General features: G+C 46.8%; 1 protein-coding gene across 2 annotated transcripts in view; it reads right to left on the bottom strand.

Moving 5' to 3' along the window:
* The window catches only part of LOC116835034 (acid-sensing ion channel 2), a 342,966-nt gene that overhangs the window by 52,179 nt on the left and 263,696 nt on the right, over positions 1–27,091 (bottom strand). For both annotated transcript variants that reach the window (XM_032797481.2, XM_075059574.1), the window contains exon 4: positions 6,320–6,470. In XM_032797481.2, the coding sequence (XP_032653372.2) occupies positions 6,320–6,470 (151 nt within the window). The remainder of the gene's footprint in view (positions 1–6,319; positions 6,471–27,091) is intronic.

Here is a 27,091-nt window from a genome sequence, read left to right as displayed (position 1 = left end):
GTTCGCTGTATCTGTTTTACTGGCTGGCTAAAGAGTCACGTCTGACTGCAAAGTGTGGGTGCAGAACCCTGTGGCTTCCCCTGTGGCTTTTCCCAGGACCCCCGCTGGGGGTGAGCTTGGGCTGTTGGGAAGACACGGGAGCGGGCAAGGAGGATTTGCTGCGCATTAGCTCCAAGGAGAAACCCAGGAGGTTGAATATGCTTTGGAGCTTTCCTTTGCCCTGAAAACAAGTTTTTTCTGCTCCAAGGGAGAGGGAGGGGCTCCCAAAAAAAAGTTCCTTTGCCTGGCTGTATTTGTGGGGGGGCTTTTCCAAGAGGGGGTGGCAAATCGCCCCGGTGTTTTCCGAGTCTGAACCACTGATTTTCAGATTCCCCAACTGTCCCATCTAAAAAGCCCCAGTATCCTTGACTTTCCAACAGGTTTGGCCCAGTGCCCAAGGGCCTCAGATGAAAATTAAAACAGCGAGATAAAACAAGGCAATTTTCCCAAGTGGGCTTCCAATCCCTTGTTTGTTTCTAGGGTCCCAGGCTTTTTGGCAACTTGTGGGGAGGGGCTGTAGGGGACTTTGAGGACAGGCATGGGGGTTGTGGTTTTTGCTGATTTCATCCTGGACAAACAGCCTTTGGATGGGGCCCCTAGGCCCTTCCTTGAACTTACCTAATCCTTTTTTTGAACCCAGTTGTACTTTGGGCCCGAACAACATCCCCTGGCAATGAGATCCGCAGGTTGACTGTGCATTGTGTGTAAAAATACTTCTTTTTGTTTGTTTTAAACTTGCTGCCTATTCATTTCATTGGGTGACTCCTAGCTCTTGTGTTATGAGAAGGAATAAATGACACTTCCTTATTTGCTTTCTCCATACCAGTCATGAGTTTATAGAACTCTGTTATATCCCCCCTTTGCCATCTCTTTCCTAAGCTGAACAGCCCCTGTCTTTTTAATCTCTCCTCATATGGAAGCTGTTCCACCCCCTAATAATTTTTGTTGTCTTTCACTGAACCTTTTCCAGTTCTAAGATATCTTTTTTGAGATGGGACAACCAGAACAGCACACAGTATTCAAGGTGTGGACGTACTATAGATTTATATAGTGGCATTATGATATTTTCTATCTTATTACCTATCCCTCTCCTAATGTTCCCAACATTCTGTTCACTTTTTTGACCTGCTGCTGCAGATCCAGTGGATGTTTTCAGAGAACTATCCATGAGAACTCCAAGATCTCTTTCTTGAGTAGTAACAGATAATTTAGACGTCATCCTTTTTGATGTATACATAGGTGCTGGAACTAGGGGTGCAGGGGATGCTGCTGCACCCCTAGGCTTGAAGTGGTTTCCATTATATTCAGGGTTTACAGTTTGTTTCGAAAGCTCTCAGCACCCCCGCAATACAAATTGTTCCAGCCCCCCTGTATATATAGTTGGGATTACGTTTTCCAATGTGCATTACTTTGCATTTATCAGTACTGAATTTCAACTGCCATTTTGTTGCACAGAAACCCTGTTTTGTGAGATCCTTTTGTAACTCTTCACTGTCTGTTTTGGACTTAACTATCTTGAATAATTTGTATCATCTGTTTACTCCTTTTTCCAGATCATTTATGAACATGTTGAACAGTGCTGGTCCTGGTACAGATCCATGGGGGACACCGCTGTTTACTTCTCTTCGCTGTGAAACTGACCATATATTCCTACCCTTTATTTCCTATCTTTTATCCAGTTACTGATCCGTAAGAGGACCTTCCCTTTTATCCCATGAATTCTTATTTTGTTTAAGAGTCTTTGGTGGGGGACCATGTCAAAAGCTTTCTGAAAGTCCAAGTACACTCTATCCAAAGTATCACCCTTCTCCACATATTTGTTAACCTGCTAAAAGAATTCTGTAGCAAAAAAACTTCAGGACCAGACTTCACAGAGAAACTGCTGAGCTTCAGTTCATTTGCGAATTTGACACCACCAGCTCAGGATTAAACAAAGACTGTGAATAGCTAGCCAACTACAAAAGCAGTTTTTCCACCCTTGGTATTCACACCTAACTGCTAGAAGAAGGCCATATCCTCCCTGATTGAACTAACTTTGTTATCTCTGATTCTTGCCTACATATTTATACCTGCCTCTGGAAATTTCCATTACATGTATCTGACGAAGTGGGTATTCACCCATGAAAGTTCATGCTCCAAAACGTCTGTTAGTCTATAAGGTGCCACAGGACTCTTTGTCGCTTTTTACAGATCCAGACTAACATGGTTACCTCTCTGATACCTAATAGATTAGTGAGGTATGATTTCCCTCTACAAAAGCTGTGTTGACTCTTCCCCCCAAAATAGTGTTCATCTATGTGTTTAATAATTCTGTTTTCTACTATAGTTTCTATCAATTTTCCTGGTACTGAAGTTAGGTATTTATATCAGTTTGTCCGGTACTGAAGTTAGGCTTACTGGCCTGTAATTGCCAGGATTGCCTCTGCAGCCTTTTTGAAAAATAGGCATTCCATTAGCTATACTCCAGTCATTTGGTACAGACGCTGATTTAAGCAATAGGTTATATACCACAGTGCGTAGTTCTTCAATTTCATATCTGAGTTCCTTCAGAACTCTTGGGTGAATCCCATCTGGTCCTCGTGACTTATTACTGTTTAATTTATCAATTTGTTACAAAATCACCTCTACTGACAGTTCTCAATCTGAGACAGTTCCTCAGATTTGTCACCTAAAAGGAATGGCTGAGATGTAGGAATCTCCTTCACATCCTCTGCAGTAAAGACCGATGCAAAGAATTAATTTGGCTTCTCCTCGACAGCCTTGTCTTCCTTGAGTGCTCCTTTCTGGTGTAATTTATGCATACAAATGTGAATAAATCAGATAAAGTCTGTATAGAACACATTAGAGTCTGCAAAGCTATGTATAACATGAATAACACACCCTCAGTTACCCAGTGGTCCCAATGATTGTTTGGCAGGCTTCCTGATTCTGAGGGTCTTAAACAAAATGTTGCTGTTAGTTTTTGTGTCTTTTGCTAGTTGTTCTTCAAATTCTTTTTGGCCTGGCTAAGCATACTTTTAAACTTGACTTACCAGTAGGGTGACCAGACTGCAAATGTGAAAAATCAGGACGGGGGTTGGGGATAATAGAAGCCTATATAAGAAAAAGACCCCAAAATCAGGACTGTCCCTATAAAATCGGGACATCTGGTCACCCTACTTGCCAGACTTTTTACTCCCTTCTATTTTCCGCAGTAGGAGTTAACTTCCAATTTTTAAAAGTTTTCTTGTTTAGTTTTTAACTGCCTCTTTTGTTCCCTTGTTTAGCTACAGTGGCTTCCTCTTTTTTTTTTTTTTTGGTCCTCTTAGTATTTTTATGTATTTATTTAGGGGATACATATAGTTTGAGCCTCTATTATGATGGATTTTTATTCAAGTTTCCATGCAACTCACAGGCATTTCACTCTTGTGACTGTTCCTTTTAATTTCTATGTAACCAGCCTCCTCATTTCTGTGTAGTTCCACTTTTTGGAGTTAAATGCTCCTGTGGTGGGTTTCTTTGGTGTTTCCCCCCCTACAAAGATGTTAAATTTAATTACATTATAGACACATTTACCAAGCAATTTAGCTACATTCACCTCCTGGACCTGATCCTGTGCTCCACTTAGAACTGAATGAAAAGAAGTTCCAAGACTAGTTGCTCCAAGAAGCTGTCATTAATGGTATCTAGAAATATTATCTCTGCATCCTGTCCTGAGGTGACATGTTCCCAGTTAATGTGGAGATAGTGGAAATCCCTCATTACTATTGGGTTTTCTATTCTGTAGTCTCTCTAATCCCCCTAAGGATTTCACAGTCCCCAAATTTGTCAGGCAGTCAGTAGTATATTCCTACTGCTATATGCTTATTAGTCAAGCGTGGAATTTCTATCCAGAGAGGTTCTATGGTACAGTTTGATTCATTTAAGATTTTTACTGTATTTGACCCTATGCTTTCTTTAATGGATAGTGCCACTCCATCACCAGTTTGACCTACTGATTTAGTTGGTGTTGGTCCTGCTTTGAGCAGAGGGTTGGACTAGAACCTCTTGAGGTCCCTTCCAACCCTGATCTTCTGTGATACTCTGACATTCTGCTATATTTTGCACCTTGGTATTACTGTGTCCCATTAATTATCATCATCCCACCAAGTTTCTGTGATGTGTTTTATAACAATATCCTCATTTAATACCAGGCGTTCACCTATCTTAGTATTTAGACTTCTTGCATTTGTATATAAGCACAGTTAAAATTTGTCAATAGTTAGTTGACTGACTTCATGTGATGTAACTGTATGAGACTCTTTTTCATTTGACTGTTTCTCTTCGGTTCCTACCTGTATGTTATCAACTTCTATCCTCTCCTCTTTTCCGGGTATGGAGTATCCCCTTTCATAAATCCTCCTCTAAGGAATGTCTCTATCCACACCTGTTGGCTTTCCCCCAGCCCTTTGTTAAAAACTCCTCTACCACCTTTTACATTTTCATGCCAACAATCTGGTTCTGTTTTGGTTTGGGTGGAGCCCATCCTTTCTCCTTTCCCAAAAGATTCCCCAGTTCCTAATAAATGTAAATCCCTTTTCCCAACACCATTGTTGTCTCACCCATGCATTGAGACCCTGAAGTTCTGGCCCTGCTTGTGGAACTGGAAGCGTTTCAGAGAATGACACCTTGAGCGCCTGGACTTTAATCTCTTACCCAGCAGCCTACATTTGGCCTCCAGGACCTCTCTCTTACCGTTCACCTGTGTCACTGCTACCTACATGAACCATGACTGCTGGCTTCTCCCCAGCACTGCCCCAAAGTCTGTCTAGATGTCTAAGCGAGATCTGCAGCCTTCAGACCCGACAGGCAATTCACCATGTGGTTCTCCCAGTTCAATAACTATATTTCTAATACAAACCCAACTATGTATATTTCTAACAATCAAATCCCCCCTCATTATTAGCAAACAATACTAGTGCTTCCCTAGCGTTTCCGGGGAGTGTTTCCTTCATAGTACTGATGAATTTTAACTGCAAACACACTGCAGGCTTCTGAGATCCTGCAGGACCCCTGGGTTCAGAGAGACAGCAGCAGCCTTGCAGCCTGCTTTGTGTGCATGAACTGAGCCTAAACCCTCTAGTAGTTTCTAGCCTAAACACCTGCTTCAGGCACCTGGGGTGAAATCCTGGCCCCACTGAAATCAATAGGTGTTTTGGCATTGGAATCAATGTGGGTCAGGAGTCTACCCCACACCGGAATGATTGGTGGGATGCTATGGATAAGGGCAGGAATATATTAATCTTCCTTGCTAAGCAGAGCCAGTCCGCACCTCGGTGTGATATCCTATGGGCCTGGATTCTGAGCGACAGGCAGACCAGTGAGCTTGGGACAAAGGAAATGTTGGTCTCCAACTTTTGTGCTCTATGCCAGACAGTACAGAGTGGGTGTGGCATAAGGAGCCAGTCCTGCTCCAAGGGGACATTCTGCCAGCTGGGGGTCATGGGAGCCCTCTGACCAGCCCCCTGCCACACGCTTTAGGCTGGGCAAAATGCCACCACTGCAGCATCTGTACAACAGCCAGGAACTGCCCCTAGGCAGGGCAAACCCATGGGGAGCCAGAGGTGTTGTGTTTCTGGCCACTTTGTGCCACTCGGAGCAGTACGAAGTAGCCGAGCAGAGCCAGGCCTCAAGGTCCAGGAGGCCAGTGGGGTAAATTGTGTCTCTCTGTCATACAGAATGGCAGGAAGAATGACAGGAAGCAACATAATAATAATGCCTAGCTCTCATCTAGCACTTTCCATCAGTAGATATGAAAGCCCTTTGCAAGGTGAGGTCAGTATTATTACCCCCATTTTATCACTGGGGAAACTGAGGCACGGGAGGGGTACTGACTTGCCCAGGATCACCCTGGAAGTCAGCAGAAGAGCTGGGGGAGAATTCAACTCTCTAGAGTGCCAGGTCAAAACACATGCCACTAGGCCAGCCTGGCTCCCTTCGCAAGCAAGTGCTTTTAAAGATGAACCATTGGCACGTACACAGCCCCTTCCAAGCGCCGAGCTCAATCCTGCAGCCCTGGCTCACAGTGGCGGCTGCAGACGTCACCACTGAAATGCAGACACCACCCAGCGCCCCATGGGAGGCACCAGTGTAAACCCTTCCGGTCCCGAAAAGAACCATGGAGAGTCCACCCACCACATCAGGGCTTCCAGGTCCCACCTGAGATGATGTGACTACTGTCCGACTGCCAAAACACGAGCCTAAAGCCTCAGCCCAACCAGATGTGGTCAAGTCTGTTCCACACATCCCCACGCAGACTGACCTGGCATGTGGACCATTTTGCAGTTGCAGTTTTCCACAATGTAGCGAGTTTCACAGTCGATCCTGCAAGCCGTGATACTGTAAACGGGGAAAAAGTCTAAGCCCACATCCGACGAGCGACACTCGCCCCACGGAGGGGGCAGGTAGGTCAGCTGCAAGAGACAGAAAAAGCCAGCTGTTAGGAAATCACAGGCATCAGCAGCGGAGTAGAAAGCGCCTGGGGGAAGATGTGTGAAGGGGAAGCTCTGCTCTTTAACAGATCCTGGTGGCGAGCAAGGTGCTGCGTGTGTGTCTCTCTCATTGTGTCTGGCCCTTCACGATAGAGGAGCCCCGCTGGGTGAAGGACGAGAGCAGGACTGTAATAGCACAATGGCTGTGTTAAGTGGGGACCGAGCGGGAGGCCGACACAGCAGCTAGACAACGTTAGGATCATGCACAGTCACTGATGGAGATTTGTACTGCTAAAGGGTAGTGGGACTCGGGGACTCCACTCTGTTCTGCCGGGGAAGAGTCCTAAGTGTAGCAACATATCACAAAACAGAACAGGCCGGCAGGCGATGGCAGGCAGATCTCCCTTGCTGTGGTGCAGAAGAAACTGGCAGGCTTCCCAGAAAAAGCCACCCAACCAGCCTGACAATTTCCCAACAATTTAGTTGGGGGTTGGTCCTGCTTTGAGCGGGGGTTGGACTAGAACCTCCTGAGGTCCCTTCCAGTCCTGATAGTCTATGAGTCCCCAAGAACGGTTTGCTTTGGTGATGCCATTTAGCAGTGAGGGAGCAGAGCTGCCTGGGACTCAGGTAAAAGGTGGCGGCCTGCGGTTGCCAAGGTGACTAGAGATTCTTGGTGCCTTATGTTTTGGGTGCCCAATTTGAGACTTTTTTAGGGCAGCCACAGTCACACGTTCCCTTTGACAATGCAGGCCAACAGCCATGGCATGAGGTAGGCAAATTCAAACAGCTCCAGACGGGTCCTGAACCCCACGTGGGAGGCACCGGGAGCTGTGCTGTAGGGAGGCAGTGTGGCCTAGTGGATAGCGTGTTGGCACAGTTCTCAGCAGGCCTGGATTCTACCTCTGGCCTTGCCACTGCTTTGTTAGGTGACCTTAGACAAGTCACTCTCCCTCCCCCTCCCCCCCCCCCGTTCCTTGCGCTTCGTTTTCCCCATCTGTAACCTGGGGATAATGATACTCCCCTGCTCTGAGACCAAGGAATGGATGAACTCTCTCCCAGCCAGGCGTTGTTATTATTCCCGCCAGAGAGTACAGGTCTGTTATTCTGAAAGTGTCCAGTGATTCTGAGTGTCTCAGCTTTAGGGGTAAGACAAGTCGGGTCTGATTCACCGAGGCGCTGAGCTCCTCCAGCTGTCACTGATATCGCGCAGCACCAGGGGTGCCCGGCAGCTCCTGAGAGCGGCAGGCATGCCAAAGCAGGCGACAAAGAATTCAGGTTCCCAGAATCACTGGGTGCTTTTAAAACTCCTGGCCAATCTCTTGGGGATTTGCAGCCCAGCCTGCTTATAAAACAGTCTCATTCTGACACTGGTTTTGCATGAAATTAACTGGTTTGTCAGTGTCTTCAGGAAAATGTTTTTTTGAGGGGAGGCTGTTTCTCTCCAGCTCAGGGGCCAAGCCTCTCTCTGGGGCTGTAACAGACTCACATGCTTGGTGGATCAGGCACAAGAGGGTCCTGTGGGCACACTAAGCAGTGGGCTACAGCTCATGTATCCTGCTGTGTTCAGGGCTGGCTCCAGGGTTTTTGCCACCCCAAGCAGCAAAACGGAAAAGAAAAAAAGCCACAATCGCGATCTGCAGCTCTACCACCACTGCTGCAGTCTTTGGTGGCAATTCGGCAACTGGTCCTTCAGTCTGAGAGGGAGTGAGGGACCCACCGCAGAAAAGCCAGAGGTGCCACCCTCATCATTGGCTGCCCCAAGCAGCTGCTTGCTGGGCTAGTATCTGGAGCCGTCTCTGGCTATGTTTAATGGAGTTACTCCTCCCCACCAGGCCTTCTGTCACTGGGGCCTTCCCATCTAGGGTGACCAGATTTTCAAAGTGAAAAACGGACGGCTGTCCCTGGGGCTTGTGGAGGTGGGGAACAGGGCAGCAGCAGGGGATCGTTTAGGTGGACAGTCAACCAACATCCTCCACCTCTTTACCCTTCTTCTGTGCATCTGACTCTGTAGAGGAAGGGCTGGGGACTTATGGGGAGGGTGGTCTGACTGGGATTGTGCCTCTCTGTTTTCTGGCAAGCAGCCTGTTTTGTCTCACTCTGTTTGGGGTTCTTGTGTGTTATCATTCTGATTTCTGAGAAATAAAGTTGTGTTGTGCCGTGAAACATAGCAAGTGTCTTGCTCAGTAAGTAACCACAGACCCACTAGTCCCACAGCATCACCTGGCTTTGTTAACTCACTAAACGGATTGCCTCTTGGGAGAGCACTCTGTAGTGCAGTGGTCCCCAACCTTTTTCATCTGGTGGGCGCCATATGATGAGCCACGGAGAGCAGTGGTGGCGGACGAGCATCCACCGAAATTCAGCCGACAAGCGGTAATGTCAATAGGCACCACAATGGGGACCCCTGCTGTAGGGTTTAGCTGCAATTCCTGGATGGGCTAAATTCCTGACAAAATCCTTCCTGTAGCCGTAAAGAGTCAGGTAAGTTTTAAAATGAATCTTTACTCCTTGTCATCATGACGATCTCTCTGGACAATAGTTAATGTTTCTTGTACAGCATCTGTGAGATGGAAGGCAGCTCCTGCGCTTTCAGTATTTTGTGTCATGAGAAATTACAGATAGTACTTCAAGGGGAAATTCATGCATTGCAGTAAGTTGACAGATTCTCTCAGGTGGTTATAAATTTTATGGCTCTGTGTGGATCGGAAAATGCACAGGCAGGGCCCTTCTTGGGAGAGGAGAGTGCCCATGGTATGGAACATGCCCAGAGGTCAGGATTGCACAGGTCTTGAAAGAAGGAGCATATTTTGGAGCGTTTGAAGCCCATAAAACCCATTTTCCAAGGGCTTTCCGGCATGCAGCTGCTTTAGATTTTGATGAAAGTGTTCCCATTTCTGCCCCTTTGGCTGATAGTGCTAGGGATCAGACGGTGATTGCAATTGGACTGTGCAACCCAGTCAGTTTCAGCGGTGTGGATTTCACCTACATCTTGCACTGCTTTTTCCCCCCAGCTGTTTGCAACTGCTGCAAGAGCTCTGTGGATCCATACACCTTTTTAGGGGCCGTCACTCTTCCCTGCTCACCTCCAATCCAAGGTTATCCTGACGGGTTAAGCAATACTGTTTAATGCCCTAACCTATCAAAGGACAGAACATCCTCAATTCCAATGGGATCTGAGGTTGCTCAGGACTTTGAAGGAGTCACTCAGCATGACCCAGAAGAAAGCCCTGAATACTGAATAGTGTCTGACTCATTCCCCATGTCCATTATGAACCTCACATTAGATTCAAGACTAGATTATTTTCCACAGCTCTTCATGATGTTACGTTTCAGAGCACAACTGGACAACCCAAAGCCTGGGGAATTTCAGGGGCTACTAGAAGCATGTTGACTGCTACTCTTTAATTTGGTGTCATGAGCAAGTATCTCAGTGGTGGCAGATGACAGAACAAGGAGCAATGGTCTCAAGTTGCAGTGGGGGAGGTCTAGGTTGGATATTAGGAAACACTATTTCACTAGGAGGGTGGTGAAGCACTGAAAAGGGTTCCCTAGGGAGGTGGTGGAATCGCCCTCCTTAAAGGTTTTTAAGGTCAGGCTTGACAAAGCCCTGGCTGGGACGATTTAGTTGGGGATTGGTCCTGCTTTGAGCAGGGGGTTGGACTAGATGACCTCCTGAGGTCCCTTCCAACCCTGATAGTTTATGATTCTATCCCGAATGAGGCACTTTCCCCAGAAGTACTGGACCACTTCTGATCTCAGTTCTAGTGGTTCATCTATTAGTTATTTATTTATGGGCTCACCATCGTAGCAACTGAGCACCTGTGAGGGCAGCAGTATTATCCCCAGTTAGTAGATGGGGAAACTGAGGCACAGAGACGCATAATGACTTGTTCGAGATTATGCTGCGAGTCAGTGGCAGAGATGCAAAGCGCACCCAGCTCTCCGGACTTCCAGATCATCCTTTATTGAGTTCTTTTTCCCTGCTGCCCCCTGAGCTTTTTGCTCTGTGCACAGAGAACAGCACAGCATGGGAATGCCAGAGGTGGGGGGAGGGAGAAGCCATGTCCACCAGGATGCTTGGCTGCTCAATTTAGTTGCTCCTAGTAGCATGAGGCCAGTAGGGTAGTGAAACGCCCAAGGCTACAGCGGCTGCAATCTTTGGCCAGGACCCTGAACACCTGTAAGAGATTTGCAAACTTTGGCAGCTGCGTGGGTGATCCTTGGCCCTGGCTTGCAGGAAACAGGGCCATTATGGAAGCTGATGAGCACAGAGAGGGGTAAAGTATAAAGGCCTCACAGCAGAGACGAGCTGGAATGAAAATCTCTTTGTAAAAAACCCTGTGAACCGACGAAACAAGCCTGAAACACTGAAGCAGCCACGAAGGACAGGGAAATGGAGCTGCTGGAAAAGCTTTATCAACTGGAAAAGGAGTCAGTGCATTTTTTCAAGGCAGCTGGGAAAGTGAAGGACTCAGGCGGGGCAGACCTTGGCCAGCTCTGCAACGCATCCCTGCTTTGCCCTGTAGTTCGTGGGCCTGCACAAACACAGCTCCTCCAGTGTACCTCACTTGAGACCCACAGCCCTTCCCGGCTGCTTCAGGTTCTTTGAGCAGCCCTGGCCAACCCCCTACCTAACTAAGAGGTGATTCCTGGCTAGGCTCCAGCAGATTTTGGTGAGCAAATCGATTTTCCCATTTGAGCTAATGCAGGATTTGAACTCCTGATTCTGGCTGTAAAAGAGCAGTACGTAAAACCCATATACTACCAAGGTCCCTCTTTAGAGAGCCTCTTTCTAGGTGGATAACAATGTATTCCAGCAAAAAACGACTTTATTTTAGGGCAGGTGGAATTTTAGGCTATCGGAGCATGTTTTCATCCTTTAGCTTCTCTCTATCTGCTAATCCGTCTCCCCTGCCAGCGTGTCTCTGGAGAAGGCCCAGCACACTTCTGAAAGCTCAAACACCGGAAATAATCAATAAAAAGGCTTGGCTGCACTGCAGCTAACGATCTATTCACTTTTGAGGAGGGCAGCTCTTTAGTTCCACTTGCAATCTATAGATCAGGAAGAAACCATAAAGCCATTGCTCATAAAGTCTGTGGATGGCACAAAAATTGGTGGAGTGGTAAATGCTGATAAGGTCAGGCCAGTTTCACAGAGCGATCTCCCTCGCTTGGTAAGGTGGGCTCGTTTGAACAACACACACTTTAATGCTGGCCATGCAGGGACAACCATCTAATAACAAAGAATGTAGGTTACACTTACGAGACCAAAGAATCACAGGACTGGAAGGGACCTCGAGAGATCATCTAGTCCAGTCCCCTGCTCTTATGGCAGGACTAAGAATTATCTAGACCATCCCTGACAAGTGTTTGTCTAACCTGCTCTTAAAAATCCCCAGTGATGGAGATTCTACAACCTCTCTAGGCAATTTATTCCAGTGCTTAACCAGCCTGACAGTTAGGAATTTTCTCCTAACGTCCAGCCTAAACCTCCCTTGTTGCAATTTAAGTCCATTGTTTCTTGTCCTGTCCTCAGAGATTAAGGACAATTCTTCTCCCTCCTCCTTGTAACAGCCTTTTATGCACTTGAAAACAGTTATCATGTCCCCTCTCAGTCTTCTCTTCTCCAGATGGCAGGGGAGGGGCTGCATTTTGGAAAGCAGTGAGACCTGGTTTGCACTTATGTCAGCCAGGGGTGTGAACCTAGCCAGCATGACAAGGAAGACAAGCCCCCCAGTGTAGAGGCAGCTATGCTGACAGTAGAGTTCTTCTGGTGGCATAGGTAATGTCGTTCAGGAGGCGGCATTCCCATCAGCAGAAAAACACCACCCGTTGGCGTATGCTGTGTCTACACTAGCGGGTTGTGCCGGCAGAGACTCTGTAGCCTGATGCTGAGAGATGTCAGGTTCCTCGTGGAAACCAATTGAAAGTGAGCTCCTGTGCAGGACGGTGGCTTAGGAAGCTGACTTGATCTTTGGGTTTCTAAACAAAGTAATGTAGATGAGGAGCAGAGAGGTGGTGTTAGCTCTGTATAAGGCATTAACGAGGCCATTACTGGATCCTGCCCCCAGTTCTGGCATCCACACTTTGAAAAGGATGTTGACAAACTTGAAAAGGTTGAGAGAAAAGCTCCAAGAGTGATCTGAGGTCTGGGACAGCTGCCTTCCAGGGAGAGATGAAAGAAGCTCCATTTATTTCCTTTATCCAAGAGAAGATGGAGAGGTCTTTTGGTCACGGCGTGTAAGTATCTCCATGGTGGAAGGATCTCTGATAGTAGATGGCTCTTTACTTTAGCAGACAAAGGCAGAACAAAAGACAATGATTGGAAGCTGAAGCCAGACGAATTCAGACTGGAAATAAGCAAGGCTAATCAATGACTGGAACAACATGTCAAGTTACAATCTGTGCCTTATTTCTACCTTCTGATTTCTCTCTCCAGATTCCCCATTGGGTCTCTGCAGCAATGGAAAGAAAGCCCAGCCCCAGGGAATCCATCCTGAGTTTGATGCAGAGCCCAGGGCATGCTGGGATAGCGCTTTGCTAGTTTAACCAGTGCTGTTTGCTCAGGATACCTATTCAGTGCAGCCATGATAACAAAGTTCAGCATGATGGGGCCTCATTGTGGGCTCTCAGCAACTTGATTTAAGGAGCCCTCCAGGACCCAGAGATGCACGGCTTAGTGCTCATGGGTTGCTCGACAGCCACAAAGTGAATTTCAACCACCTTTGTTAATACATTTAATTAGGGACATTAAATGGGTTCAGTAAAAGTCTCTCTGAGTCTCCAGGGCAAATCTGAACAAAGCCAAAAGATTGCAGTCCTCAAATCCAGCTCCTCAGACCAACTCCTCCTTCGTGCAGTGTGACAGCCTGGGATTTGGCTCATTAAGAAGCCGGCTCAGGCACTGCCCAGTCCTGCTATTTTTGCTCAGTTCCTATAAACCTCTCAATATAATCAATGGCAATTTCTCAAGAACTGAGCGCAAGCCACAGAACCCAGCCCAGGCGTATTACAATTCTCCTGTTGCAATAGTCGAATACTGTCCCGTAGCAGAGAGAGAGCTGCTGGTACCAGCATGTTAACAATTCCCATCTAATTGCTTTATTTTCATTTCCAGACTGTTCAGTCTCATGCCAGGGGTGCTGGGATAAATGTGTACAGCGGGGGTGCTGAGATCCTTTGAACCAAATGGCAAACCCTGTATATGATGGAAACCACTTCAAGCCAGGGGGTGCAGCAGCCCCTCCAGCACCCCAAGTTCCAGCACCTATGTCTCATGCACACCCCATAAATTACTGAGTGGAAGAAAGAACTTGTGTCCCCTGGAGTTTGTGAGACATACAGAAGAGAAAAAGAGAAAGGTAATGACGATTGATTGCCACATGGAGGTAGGTAAACCAAGTAAAGGTCAACTCTGAAATAACATTGTCTCAAGGAGCGGTGCTCTGAAGAACTCCCTCTTTCTTCTCCCAGTTCTACATGCAAAAGTGACACAGTAAGAAAATGGCTCCTTCTTCCTCAACATTTCCAGCTGCACAACATGGTCTCGGGTACTGGCTTAGACAAAATAGCACCCGCACACGGAATCACATCACTTTCCAAGCATCAACATACTGAGTACGCCCATATCTGCTGAGCTTACTTAGACTCCATCCCAGCCAGAGGTGACACGTTTCCTGCTGGGTTATCAGCCTTTTCGGTGCCATGCTGGGGCAGGGAAAATCATTGTGTTCTGTGTTTGTACTGTGCATGGCACAACGGGTGCTGGTCGGTGACCGGAGCATCTAAGTATGACTGCAATATAATACCTAAATAATAATAAAGTATTAATTACTATTATCATTATTTTATTATTATTTATTATGCCCTGAGCAGACCACAGATGTGCGAAAAACAAAACTCACCTCATTCAGCCTATAAAATGTTTCTATTTCAGAGCCTAGGACACAGTAGAGGCAGAATAATTTTAGCAGCCGGTTCCCATGGCCATATCCAGGGCCGGCTCCAGGCTGTTTGCCGCCCCAAGCAGCGGAAAAAAAAAAGCTTCAACTGTGATAGGTGGCAGCTCCGCTTTTTTCTTCCGCGGCAATTTGGCAGCAAGTCCTTCCCTCCGAGAGGGACTGAGGGACTTGCCGCTGAAGAGCCTGACATGCTGCCCCTTCCCCTTGGCTGCCCTAAGCACCTGCTTGCTGGGCTGGGCCTGGCCATATGTACTTTACCCTTCTCATGTCTGGTACCTAACAATGCTTATCATCTCTCGCGTCTACTTTTAACCGCTTTGCAGTGTTCTGGAATAGACAGCTTTACACAATACATTACACAAGCGGCCACAATTGTGACATGGCTTTGCTTCAAACACAGACTAGTTCTTGCTGGCGCAGTGTATCGCTTGACGGAGGAAAGCTTTTTAAGGGATAATATTAATCACATTCTTCTTCTTCTTCTTTTTTAAAGGAACACACGGCAATGGGCCATGATCCTGCAGCCCTGAGTCTTGGTTCCAGTGTGCTCTTTTAAGCACTTTCCTACATCTCCAAAAATACCAGATGTAGGCGAGAGAAACGACACAGTGGAAGCTGGATGCAGACTCTGTTGAGTCAGAAACTGCCACTATACAATCCATCAGGCACAGGTATTGGGTATTTGTAACAGATTTCTTATGAGTTCAGAGGAAGGATAACAGCCTTGTGATGGAGGACTCAGGAAACCTGGCTTTGAGTTTTGTCTCTGCCCCAGGCATCTTAGGTGAGGCTTGTTACAGACTTAGCCAGCCAGGTCTGGGGGCTTAGAAAGCAATGGAAATGTTCAAAGCAGACTGAAAATTGGATCTTAGTACCGTGCGCCCAAATGGTCTGTGTGCTCCCAGCTGGGGAGCTTCGGGACTGATCCTCCTATGGGAGGATCTCCAGTGTTGCTATTCGCCTCGAGTGGAATTTTCAACTCTGCTCCCATTGAACTCAGCAGTAAAATTGGTTTCACTGGATGGGAGCGACCCAAGGGCCCGGCGCTTTTGGCAATGCTGTGCCTGGTTCAAATGTCACAGCCTCTCCCAAGGTAAATCAATCCTCCCATGGGCTGTTTGGGGCCTGCTGGGACAACACAACAATGTCCTGAGAACCCTGATTTGTGGAAGAGCCTCGGGAACACACCAGGGGAGGCAGGGATTGCTCAGGGTTTTTTCCAAGTGCTGTTGCAACAGCTTTTCCTGTTCTGTGCTTCAGTTTTAAAGCCACGGAGTAAAAAGCAGCAGAGGCTGAGGAAGGATGGTCCAGTGTTGAGGAGGCTACCCTGGGACGTGGGAAACTGGGGTCTGACACTCAATCTGCCACAGAGTGCTTGGGTGCCCTTGCTCAAATCACTTAGCTGCTCCATGTCTTCCATACAAGGGTTAGTAGCAGGGACATACTGGGCTCGTGTGAACAGATACCATAAAACTGTCAGGTGCTCAGACACTGCAGCAATGGGGGCCTCAGAAGAGACAGCAGGTCTGAAATCCACCTAGCCAATGGCAGTTACCCAAAGGCTTCTAGAGCTCTCCCAAGCCTCTGAAAACATGAGCCTTAACCGATCAGTGCCTCAGTTTCCCCATTGGTTAAAGTGGGAGAATAGCCCTGACTGTGCTTATGGGGTGGGGGGTTGTAAGGGTAAACCCACAGGTGAGGTGCTCAGATACTATGGGAATGAGCCCCACAAAAAAGTCCATCAATAAACACATTTACCTGTGCTTTAGGTATGGGGCATTCTCTGCACAGAAATATAGAGGCATCAGGGTTATTACTGCAGGTAGCTTGCCTCGTTGATGGGTAATGGATTGTTTCCCAGTCATTTCGTTCTTTAACAAGCCGATGGAGGTTGTATAGGGTTAGCCTGCATGGCTTGTTGGCTGTGCTAGGCATTGAAAACTAGCTTAATACCGCCATCTACAATCAAGATGTCTTCATCCCTTTCAAAAGCGCTTCAGCACCTCTCCAGGCCCCAACTACGCTCTAAGAAGACTGTGAGGCCCGTCTCTCACCACCACCACACACAAGATCGTCCCCAAGCCACGGCGCCAGGACAGCAAAGAAGCCGGTGTTCTGTAGCTCCATGTGTGCACACTGATCCTGATCCCAAGTCTACTGACGTTTTGGGGCCTCTCTCATGGGTTTCTGATCAGTCCTTAACCACCCTTCTGCAGCACACACTGGGGCCTATGTTTGGAATCCTTCCCTCATCTCGGATCAGCATCCCCCTTGTAGTGAGCAGCAGGGCAGCTGTGGGTGCATCTCTCTAATATCAACGCCACACTCCCCAAATTCCTTCTGGAGTCACTGAGTCCTGGGACATGGAAGTAGATCGGCAGCACATGGGTGGAGGGGGAGCTGAGATTCAACCCGTGTGACAAAATGCACGTCTGAAGGAGTGATTTAAAGTGCTCGTACTCATGGGCGGCTTCTGCATTTGCCACAGCCTCTGTGGGGAGAACGCAGGAGGCCAGTGCAGGCAGCAAGGGCGTTAGGATCCTGCATTCAGAACGGGATGGAGGATAATGGTCCTGTTATTCTAAACTGTGCTATCCAGGATGGGCTCTAGCACGGAGCTCTGTTACAGACATGGTGAGTCGGTCTACACAGCAATGTAGACGTGAGCTTGCAGGGCTCGGGCTCTGGGGATGTTTCTTTGCTGTGCAGATATCTGAGCTTGGGCTGGAGCCCAGGGTCTAGGACCCTGCGGTGCGGGAGGGTCCCAGAGCTCAGCGCCAGCCTGAGCCCGGGAGTCTCCACAGCAATGAAACAGCCCCGGAGCCTGAGCCTGAGTCAGCTGTGCCAGGCCAGGCACGGGTTTTTCTTTGCTGTGTAGACAGACCCTTTGTCTTGAAAAGAACGTTGCAGAAGCAGGTAGAGCCCAGAGAAGGGTGGGTATTGGAAACTAGCCATGGGGGGCCGGGAGGGGGACAGATGGCTATAACAGGAGAGACTACAATGACAAGGACTATTAATCAGGAAAAGAGATGGGGGAGAAGAGGTGGGAGAAGGGTAAGGGGAATCCCTGGGATAAACCTCTGGAAGGGCTTCGATAAGTGAACAGTCAGCTGGGACTCTGCTGGCTCCTGACTTCTTGAAGCTTGGATCACACATGCTGTGGTGTGTCCTGCTCCCATGGCTCCTCCATCCCCTGCTCTGCTGGCTTGTGTCCCCTACCTGCCCCCCCAATTACAAGCGAGTCCCCAGCCCTCCTACGTCTCCAGGCTCCCTCACCCCACAGATTCTCTGGATCTCAGCAGAAAGAAGGGATGGCCCACCTGGAAGAGTTACCTCCAGCTATGATGCCCATTTTGGAGCTGCTGTGCTAAATGCCTCAGGTGTTTTAAAAGACCTTCCCCATCCACATGGATAGGCAGAGGCATCTCTAGCTTTTTTTGCCACCCCAAGCATGACAGTCAGGCAGCCTTCAGTGGCTTGCCTGCGGGAGATCTCTGGTCCCGTGGATTTGGCAGCTTGCCTGCGGGAGGTCCCCGGTCCCGCGGATTTGGCAGCTTGCCTGCGGGAGGTCCCCGGTCCTGCGGATTCAGCGACACACCTGCAGGAAGTCCGCCTGTCCCGCGGCTTTGGTGTACCCGCTGCCGAATTGCTGCCGAATCCACAGGACCGGTGGACCTCCCGCAGGCAAGCCGCTGAAGGCTGCCTGACTGCCACTCTCGCAGGGATTGGCAGGGCGCCCCCCACAGCTTGCCGCCCCGGGCACGCGCTTGGAGTGCTGGTGCCTGGAGCTGCCGCTGTGGATAGGTGTGGAAGTGGGGTGTCAGAGAGGAAGCAAAAGGAGAGTCAGCCCCACATCTACCAAGCAGGCACACAGCTTCAGGGGGCCCACTGCACCCCACTTGGATTAGGGGACCTTTTGCCTCTGCCTTTGCATCAGGGCTCCTTCCTCACTCTGAACTCTGGGGTATGGATGTGGGGACCTGCATTAAAGACCCCCTAAGCTTATTTCTGCCAGCTTAGGTTCAAAACTTCCCCAAGGCACAAATCCTTCTTTGTCCTTGGACGGTATTGCTGCTACCACCAAGTGATTTAAACAAACATTCAGGAAGGGGCCACTTGGAGCCCTACCTTCCTCACATATCCCTCCAAGCCCCTTTCCTGGGGAGGCTTGAGAATAATATCCTCACCAATTGGTTGGCAATGTGAGCACAGACCAAACCTTTGGGTTTTTAGGACACTAACACCAATCAGGTTCTTGAAAGAAGAACTTTATTATAAACAAAGAAAATAAAAGAAGCACCTCTGTAAAATCAGGATGGAAGGTAAGTTTACAGGGTAATAAAAAGATTTAAAACACAGAGGATTCCCCTCTAGGCTCAACTTCAAAGTTACAAAACAGGAATAAACCTCCCTCTTGGCATAGAGAAAATTCACACGCTAAAACAAAAGATAATCCAATGCATTTCCTTGCTTACTTACAATTTCTGTAATTTTAAATGTATCATTTTAGTGGGAGCTGGATTACCTGCTTGGTCTCTTTATTTGTCTCAAGAGGGAACACACACAGAACGCAAACAAAGCCTCCCCCACTCCCTTCCAATTTGAAAGTATCTTTTTCCTTATTGGTCCTTTTGGTCAGGTGCCAAGCAGGTTATTTGAGCTTCTGAACCCCTTACAGGTAAAGGAGGGATTTTATGCTACCCGTAGCTGTATGTTTATGATACCTTGGCATGGGGATTTTCACCCGTTCTGCCTGGCACAGTGATTCAGGCCTTTGTTGTCTCCTAGTGGTAGATTTTTAAGGCCAGAAGGGACTGTTGTGATCACATGGATGACGTCCGCCATAATCCCCAGCTCTTGTATAACGTTTTTCATCCATCCATCCCTCTGAAAGTGCTTTACAGAGGCAGTCAGTATCACGATCCCCAGATAGGGAAACTGGAGACACCAAAAAGTGATGGGTAATCCGGTAAAAGATGTGGGAATAGAACCCAGCTCTTCTGAGTATCAGCCTACAGCTCCGTCTAGCAGGCCACGCTGCCCCTGAGCAAACAGCCCTCTTGTATTAATGGAGATGGAATAAACGGTCCAAGGGTGTTAATAGAACCTAGTCCTGTCCAACATTAAACAGTGTTAAACACGGTCTGGGGTTTGGTATACAGGGATCTCAGCCTGCTTAACAGCATCAGCAACACTCCATTAAAAATCCCTTTCAATCTCTTATTGAAGATACAGAAAAGAAGGAAAAACAGCTAACAAACTGTACCTGTAAATTATTCAGTAAGATTTCAGGATGGTAGCCGTGTTAGTCTGTATCCTTTCCCTTCAGCTGGGGAGAGTTTTAGAAGGAAACCCACCCGCCCATGTCCGACTGTCTTTTGGAGGTGGTGTAAAGCCGGTAACAACGGTTCTCTCAGGGAAAGGAGAAGTTAGTTGAGATGGAGGTGATGGTGGTGCTGCTCTTGTTAAAGTCCAATCCCAAGACATTCCCAGTGGTGTTTGGGATTTAGCTGGAGCCAGTAGGGGTGGCGATGTCATCTGGGTCCCTCTCTCTGGCCCAGTCTGGTCAGGCCATTTCCCAGGATTAGAAAGACAAAGTCCTGGGATCCCAGGAGATGGGGTGGGGGTGGGGACCACGATGGCAAAGCGCATTTCAGCATTCTTTGTCTGCTTTCTCCAAAGACTCTTTTTTTAAGGACCCAAAAAGGGAGGGGTGGGTGGAACAGCCCGTCCCCTTATCATTTTGTCCACCAATTAGGCCTAATATTTGACAGATCAATTTTAGTTTCTTAATTTCAAATTCCACTTTTTTTTTAAACCATGCATGATTTTAACATAGGTCTTAAATTATACCAATGGGGTTTCTCATTTAGACTAAACATTTCTTTGTCTAGTTGTTTTGCATTTGTTTATAACATGTGTTGTTAAAAACAGCTTAAGTTACTTTTGTTAACGTGTATTATAACATTTTATAAACTTCTAGATCCATTTTACATTTAACTTTTTACAATTTGGGTAATTTTATAAGGCTAGTTATTAAAGAAGCCCCACTGTCTCTCCATTCTGCACCAGCCAGAGCTTTTGAGTTGTCTTCATAGAATCATAGACTCATAGACTTTAAGGACTGAAGGGACCATTATGATCATTTAGTCTGACCTCCTGCACAACGCAGGCCACAGAATCTCACCCATCCATTCCTGTATCAAACCCCTAACCTATGTCTGAGCTATTAAAGTCCTCAAATAGTGGTTTAAAGACTTCAAGGTGCAGAGAATCTTCCAGCAAGTGACCCGTGCCCCATGCTGCAGAGGAAGGCGAAAACCCCCAGGGCCTTTGCCAATCTGCCCTGAAGGAATATTCCTTCCCAACCCCAAATATGGTGATCAGCTAAACCCTGAGCATGTGGGCAAGATTCACCAGCCAGACACCCAGATGATTCCACAGTGGAGATTTTCAGCCAGGGCTTCTACACGGAGCTCATCACTTCTTTCTGAGCTCCAGCTAAAGCAAATCTCTTAGAAAGAGCTGCAGCCTTGATTTAAAGACCCCAAGCAATGGCGAATCAACCACATCCCCTGGAAAGCTGCTCCAGTGATTAATTATCCTCCTGGTTAAAAATGTGCAGCTTCTTTCCAGCTGGAGTTTTTCTCGCTTTGCCTACAGCTACTGGTGATGACCACTCATAGGCTGCAGCTGGTGCAGAATGCGGGGATCTCTCCGCTCAGTGCATCTAATTGTAAAGAGCTGCTACTCCAACACATAACGACCTGCAGTGACTCCAAAGCCATTTTAGATATAATTCAATATCCCGTGATCGACTGATCTTTAATGCTACAGTGCGACAGCTGATGTTCTGTCAGCACAGCCACCTGGATTTTAGCATCTAAGGGCCTGTCTACATGACCACTTAAGTCAATGTAAGTTATGTCGCTCACGGATGTGAAAAAAACACCCCCTGAGCAACGTAAGTTATGTCGACTTAGAGCAGTGTCTACACCATACACAGCGTCTGCCTCTTGTTGATATGGAGGAGTTATGTCGACAGAAGAGTCCTTGCCCATCGACTTAATGCATCCTCACTAGACGTGCTAAAATCAGTTGATTTAGCGTGGTGGTGAAGATAAGGCTCTAAGAGAGAGGGCGGTTTCAGAAAAGGCCCTCTACACTCATCTCAATTCCTTGGGTGTAAGAACAAGCTAAACCCAGAGTAAGCTGGCCTGCAGGTTGGGGGCGGTGAATGGTTGGTTGGTGCAAAATCTGGTTGATCTTCTATCTGTACTCTGGGATAAATATGTGGAAAATTTGGAGGGTGGGGAAGAGGGAAGCATTACTAGGAAGGGCCCTTCTGTAGGGAAGTCCCAGCACAGCGAGCGCCAGGGACGACCAACGTGGAAGGCTGTTGGTCTCAGGCGGCGAGAAGAGGACATGAAAACCCTGATTGAACAGAGAAACTGTTGCCATTTCCTGCCTGATGGAGAGAACTGGGCCATATTTGTTTAATCAGCGCTTCCCCTTCCTCACATGTAAAATGTCTTTTCGACCAAAATCAAAATTTTTGCAATTTTCTTTTTGGTAGAAATTTTTTGGTTTGAGTTTTCAGATTTTGGGGGTTTCGAAAACAGAAAAATCTTGACTGAAAACAATTCTTTAAAAGTGAAAAATGTTCTGTTTCAGTTTTTCATCAAAAATCTTTGTTTCAGTGGGAAACTTAAAAATCATTTTTAACTTCCTGCCATAAATACCAGTCATTTTTAAAACAGCTCTACTGGTGGAATCTGGAAATGTAACGATGGGCTCTGTGAACGTGTTTTGCTACACATTGAACTGTCATAATGTTATTTATTACCAGAGTTGTCAAGTGATTAAAAAAAATTAATCATGATTAATCGTGCGATTAATAATGCTGTTAATAATATAACATTTATTGAAATCTTTTTGGATGTTTTCTACATTTTCAAATATATTGATTTCAATTACAACAGAGAATACAAAAGGTAGAGTGCTCACTTTATATTTATTTTGATTACAAATATTTGCACTGTAAAAAAAAATTGTATTTTTCACTTCCCCCATTACAAGTACTGTAGTGCAATCTCTTTATCATGAAAGTTAAACTTACAAATGTAGAATTAGGTACCAAAAACCCTGCATTCAAAAATAAAACAATCTAAAACTTTAGAGCCTACAAGTCCACTCAATCCTACTCCTTGTTCAGCCAATTGCTCAGACAGACAAGTTTGGTTACATTTGCAGGAGATAATGCTGCCTGCGTCTTGTTTACAAAGTCATCGGAAAGTGAGAACAGGCATTCTCATGGCACAGTTGTAGCCAGCGTCACAAGATATTTGCGCTAAAGATTCATATGTCCCTTCATGCTTCAACCCATTCCAGAGGACATGCGTCCGTGCTGATGACGGGTTCTGCTCGATAACAATCCGAAGCAGCGCAGACTGATGCATTTTCATTTTCATCATCTGAGTCAGATGTCACCAGCAGAAGATTGATTTTATTTTTTGGTGGTTTAGGTTCTGTAGTTTTTGCATCGGAGTGTTGCTCTTTTAAGACTTCTGAAAGCATGCTCCACACCTCATCTCTCTCAGATTTGGAAGGCACTTCAGATTCTTAAACCTTGGGTTGAATGCTATATCTATTGTTAGAAATCTCACATTGGTGCCTTCTTTGTCCTTTTTCAAATCTGCAGTGAAAGTGTTCTTAAAATGAACAACGTGCTGGGTCATCATCCAAGACAGCTATAACCTGAAATATATGGCAAAATGTGGGTAAAACAGAGCAGGGGACATACAATTCTCCCCCAAGGAGTTCAGTTACAAATTTAATTAATGCATTATTTATTTTTTTAACAAGTGTCATCAGCAAGGAAGCATGTCTTCTGGGATGGTGGCCCAAACATGAAGTTGGCATACAAATGTTTAGCACATCTGGCACATAAAAACTTTGCAATGCTGGCTACAAAAGTGCCATGTGAAAGTCTTCTCACTTTCAGTTGAAATTGTAAATAGGAAGAAGGCAGCATTATCTCCTGTAAATGTAAACAAACTGGTTTCTCTAAGCGACTGGCTGCACAAGAAGTAGGACTGAGTGGACTTGTAAGCTGTAAAGTTTTACATTGTTTTGTTTTTTAGAGCAGTTACGTTACAAAAAATCTACATTTGTAAGTTGCACTTTCACGATAAAGAAATTGCACTATGGTACCTGTATGAGGTGAATTGAAAAATACGATTTCTTTTTTACTTTGCAAATATTTGTAATAAAAACAATATAAAGTGAGCGGTATACACTTTATATTCTGTGTTGTAACTGAAATCAGTATATTTGAAAATGTAGAAAAACATCCCAAATATTTAATATATTTCAATTGGGATGCTATTGTTTAACAGTGCAATTAAAACTGCGAGTAGTCATGATTAATTTTTAAAATTATGATTAATTTTCTTGAGTTAATAGCATAACTTAATTGCCACTAATCGTCAGCCCTATTTATTACACATTTTTGGTGCCATATCTGGGCTTGAGACATTCAGGTTCTCAATAGAAGAGATTAAACCCCCTTGCTCTCCTGCAGCTTTCTCAGTCAGCGTGAGAACTAGGATACAGACAGATTCCCCTGCCTCTGCTTCTCTGTATGGAGACCTTAGCTAACAGGACATCCTGCCCTAGCAGAAAGGATGAGCTAGATGACTTCACCAGACTTTTCCACCTCAATTCCTAGCATTCCAAGATTCGTCCCTATTTTGTCCTAGAAATCAGTGTGCCTGGCATCGAAGCTAAGTGCAAAACCCTCCATTATGGGCTGATTTCCAGAGAAGCTGGACACCGTCACCTCCCATTGACCTCTGGACACTCCATACCCCTGAAATCCAGACCAAGAAGCAGATCAGAGAGAAGCAGCTCTGGGATAAGAGGAGTGGGCCTACCTAAGCTCTCAGGGCAAGGGCTGTGTGTTCGGACAGCAGGCAGCACAATGGGGTCCTTGTCGCTAGGTGCTGCTATAATCCAGATACTGTTAATAATCGTAAGAGCACCCAAGTGGTTCTGCAGGCTGGATGAGAGGTCTGAGGCAGCCTAGTGGAGCAAAGAGAGGGCTGGGTGCCTGACTTGGAGGGTGAAGAGTTGGGTTCTGTTCCTCATTCTGCAATAGACTCACCTGTGATCTGATCCTCTAAAGACCATCCTGGGGGCAGAGCTCTTTTGAGAATCTGAACTTAGGCCCACTCTGTGCCTCAGTTTCTCTGCCAGTGGTGTGTGTGTGAGGGGTAATAACATTATGAAGCATTTGCAGAGCTATCAGGGACCATGCCGGAGAGGTGCCACGTGTTGTTCGGCACCAACGTAAACAGATACAGGGAAGAAACTGGCTGAGGAAAGCCTGCTGGTTGCCCGCTCAACTGGAGAGGGAGTCCCCAGCAGCCGAGGCTCTTACACAGTGTGCTGTGCTATATTCTGCACTAATGTCTGTTTCTTGTGGTCAGTGAGACCCTGAGTGATATAAAGCCATTGGTAATAATGCTGTTACTTTCCCTTCGGCAGCACTCCCCCTTCCTTCCCCTTCCCTGCGGGCATCTGATGGATACGGTGGGCAACACAAGTGCTCCAATAACAGTATATGTTGGTTTTAAAGAGCCTGGAGACCCCCCGTCTGCAGAAGTAACTGTGGCTGTTTCCAGGGCCACGTGGATAAATGCTGACTTTACAGTGGTGACCACTGCGCAGAAAACGTGGATGCGGCAGCAAGATCTAAGATTTAATTCATTTACTTTTCCGGTTCCTGATGAGCATTTGCCCGAAAACAGCCTCCTCTTTGCTCTTGAATTCATCTGCTCCTGACCCCACCTGAAATCAGCATCCTGTGTAGGAAGCCTCAGCCACTAGGTAGGCAGAGGATTATTGTAGTGTCAGGAATTAGGTGTCTCCAAAACCTGTCTACATTTCCACACTGCTGCTCTGGCTGATTACTAACACACAGGACACAGTGACCACCACTAGAGGACTCACTCAATATTTAAAGTGAATGACCCAATTCCTCTGCACTACAGTTACGATATAACGACAATGACAAAGTGGTGTTCCAAGAAGATCTTTTCTCATTTGCTGTATACTTGCAATATACTAACAGCACCAGCTGCCAGCATTTAGTCATCTGTGGTGGAGAAAGGGACCCATATGTTGCACATTGCATGATAAAGAAGAATAAATAATCACAGTCTCAGATGGAATCAGATGTTTCCCAAGCACATTACACACAAATCTTTTAAACCCTTTAAATTGTATTCCAAATGTAGGTGACGGGATCAGAGAACAATGGGATCATTATCAGATATTTAGTTTAAATACTTCTTACTCAGACAGCTTTGGATTCGAGCCACGTTGCTTGTGCATTGGCACCGTGTCTGTGAAAAATGCACGTGCTGAATGCTCAGTTAAACTCTCTCAAATGCAATTAGGCTGACAGAGGTACAGCTAGTTTCATAGTGAGGCACAAGGCCCACTCCAGCCCCACCAAATTCATTCACATGCCCCAGACAGCTTTAAGCATGCAACTAGAATCTCACACCGATATTGCACCATGACAGCTGTTAGGACCCTCTGTGGAACTGCAGAGCTGTTTGGCTGACTCATCCTGGCAGCTGCCACAGATGAGTCTCATTAGCCCTAACTCAGGGGTATAAAGGGCAGAGACTCTCTCTAAGGCTAGAGTGATCCAGAAGGTGGGCAGGGCTCACTTTATGGAACAGCCAGCTCAACAGACAGTGAGAGCTAAGGTTTATGCTTTCAAGGCCAGGCCTGCCTTAGGGGGCTCTGTTACTTATTTTAAGAATACAGGCAACCCCCAGAAGGGGCTGAGTATGGGCAGACACCTTTGTGTGCATGCTCTGTTACAGGAGGACAGGAAATCCACCCATTTCCATGGTGACAATGCACACACGCAGACAGACACATACGCAAAGTGGTTAGGCCAACTACCGCAATTCACTCCCCTCTGTCCTCCCCAAGCTGCAGCTCCCCAGAACGTGTCCAGCACTGCTAAGTGTATTCTGCCATGAGCCAAGAAATGTGACCACATCACACACCCCTCTGGCTCTCTCACTGGTCCTCCAGCATCTTCTGAATCAGAGATGTAAAACACCTGCCTGATTGTTCAATGCACTCCAGGTCCATCTTCCTTGTCTACGAAGCCCAGGTGGGTTCCTCACTCAGTTTAACTGGAGGGTTTGTTGCTGAATGGGGAGTTGTGTTTGGCATGAACTCACATGCAAGAGAATTTCTGGCTAGTTTAAATTAGTTTTTAAAGAAGGATATTTTCTGGTGGGATTCCAGCCAAACCAATGAGCCACAATGGGTGTGATGCAGATGCCTGGCAGTGGGCTGATCATTTTATCTTGGTGTCTAACCATTTATATATTGTGACAAAGTTCCTCCTCTACCTTGATGGGTCCTGCGCTTATTGGCAGGGTTTGCTCACCTCAGTGATCTTCCCCACAGGCCGGGTCAACTTCTCCTGTGTCTGATCAGGAGTTGGGAGATTTGGGGGGAACCCAGGCCCACCCTCTACTCCGGGTTCCAGCCCAGGGCCCTGTGGATCGCAGCTGCCTATAGTGCCTCCTGTAACAGCTGCATGACAGC

The sequence above is a fragment of the Chelonoidis abingdonii genome, chromosome 21, assembly GCF_003597395.2.
Source record: "Chelonoidis abingdonii isolate Lonesome George chromosome 21, CheloAbing_2.0, whole genome shotgun sequence".
In the NCBI taxonomy this organism is placed as follows: domain Eukaryota; kingdom Metazoa; phylum Chordata; order Testudines; family Testudinidae; genus Chelonoidis; species Chelonoidis abingdonii.
Note: the sequence above shows the minus strand (reverse complement) of the source record. Positions and strands in the feature narration are given on the sequence as shown.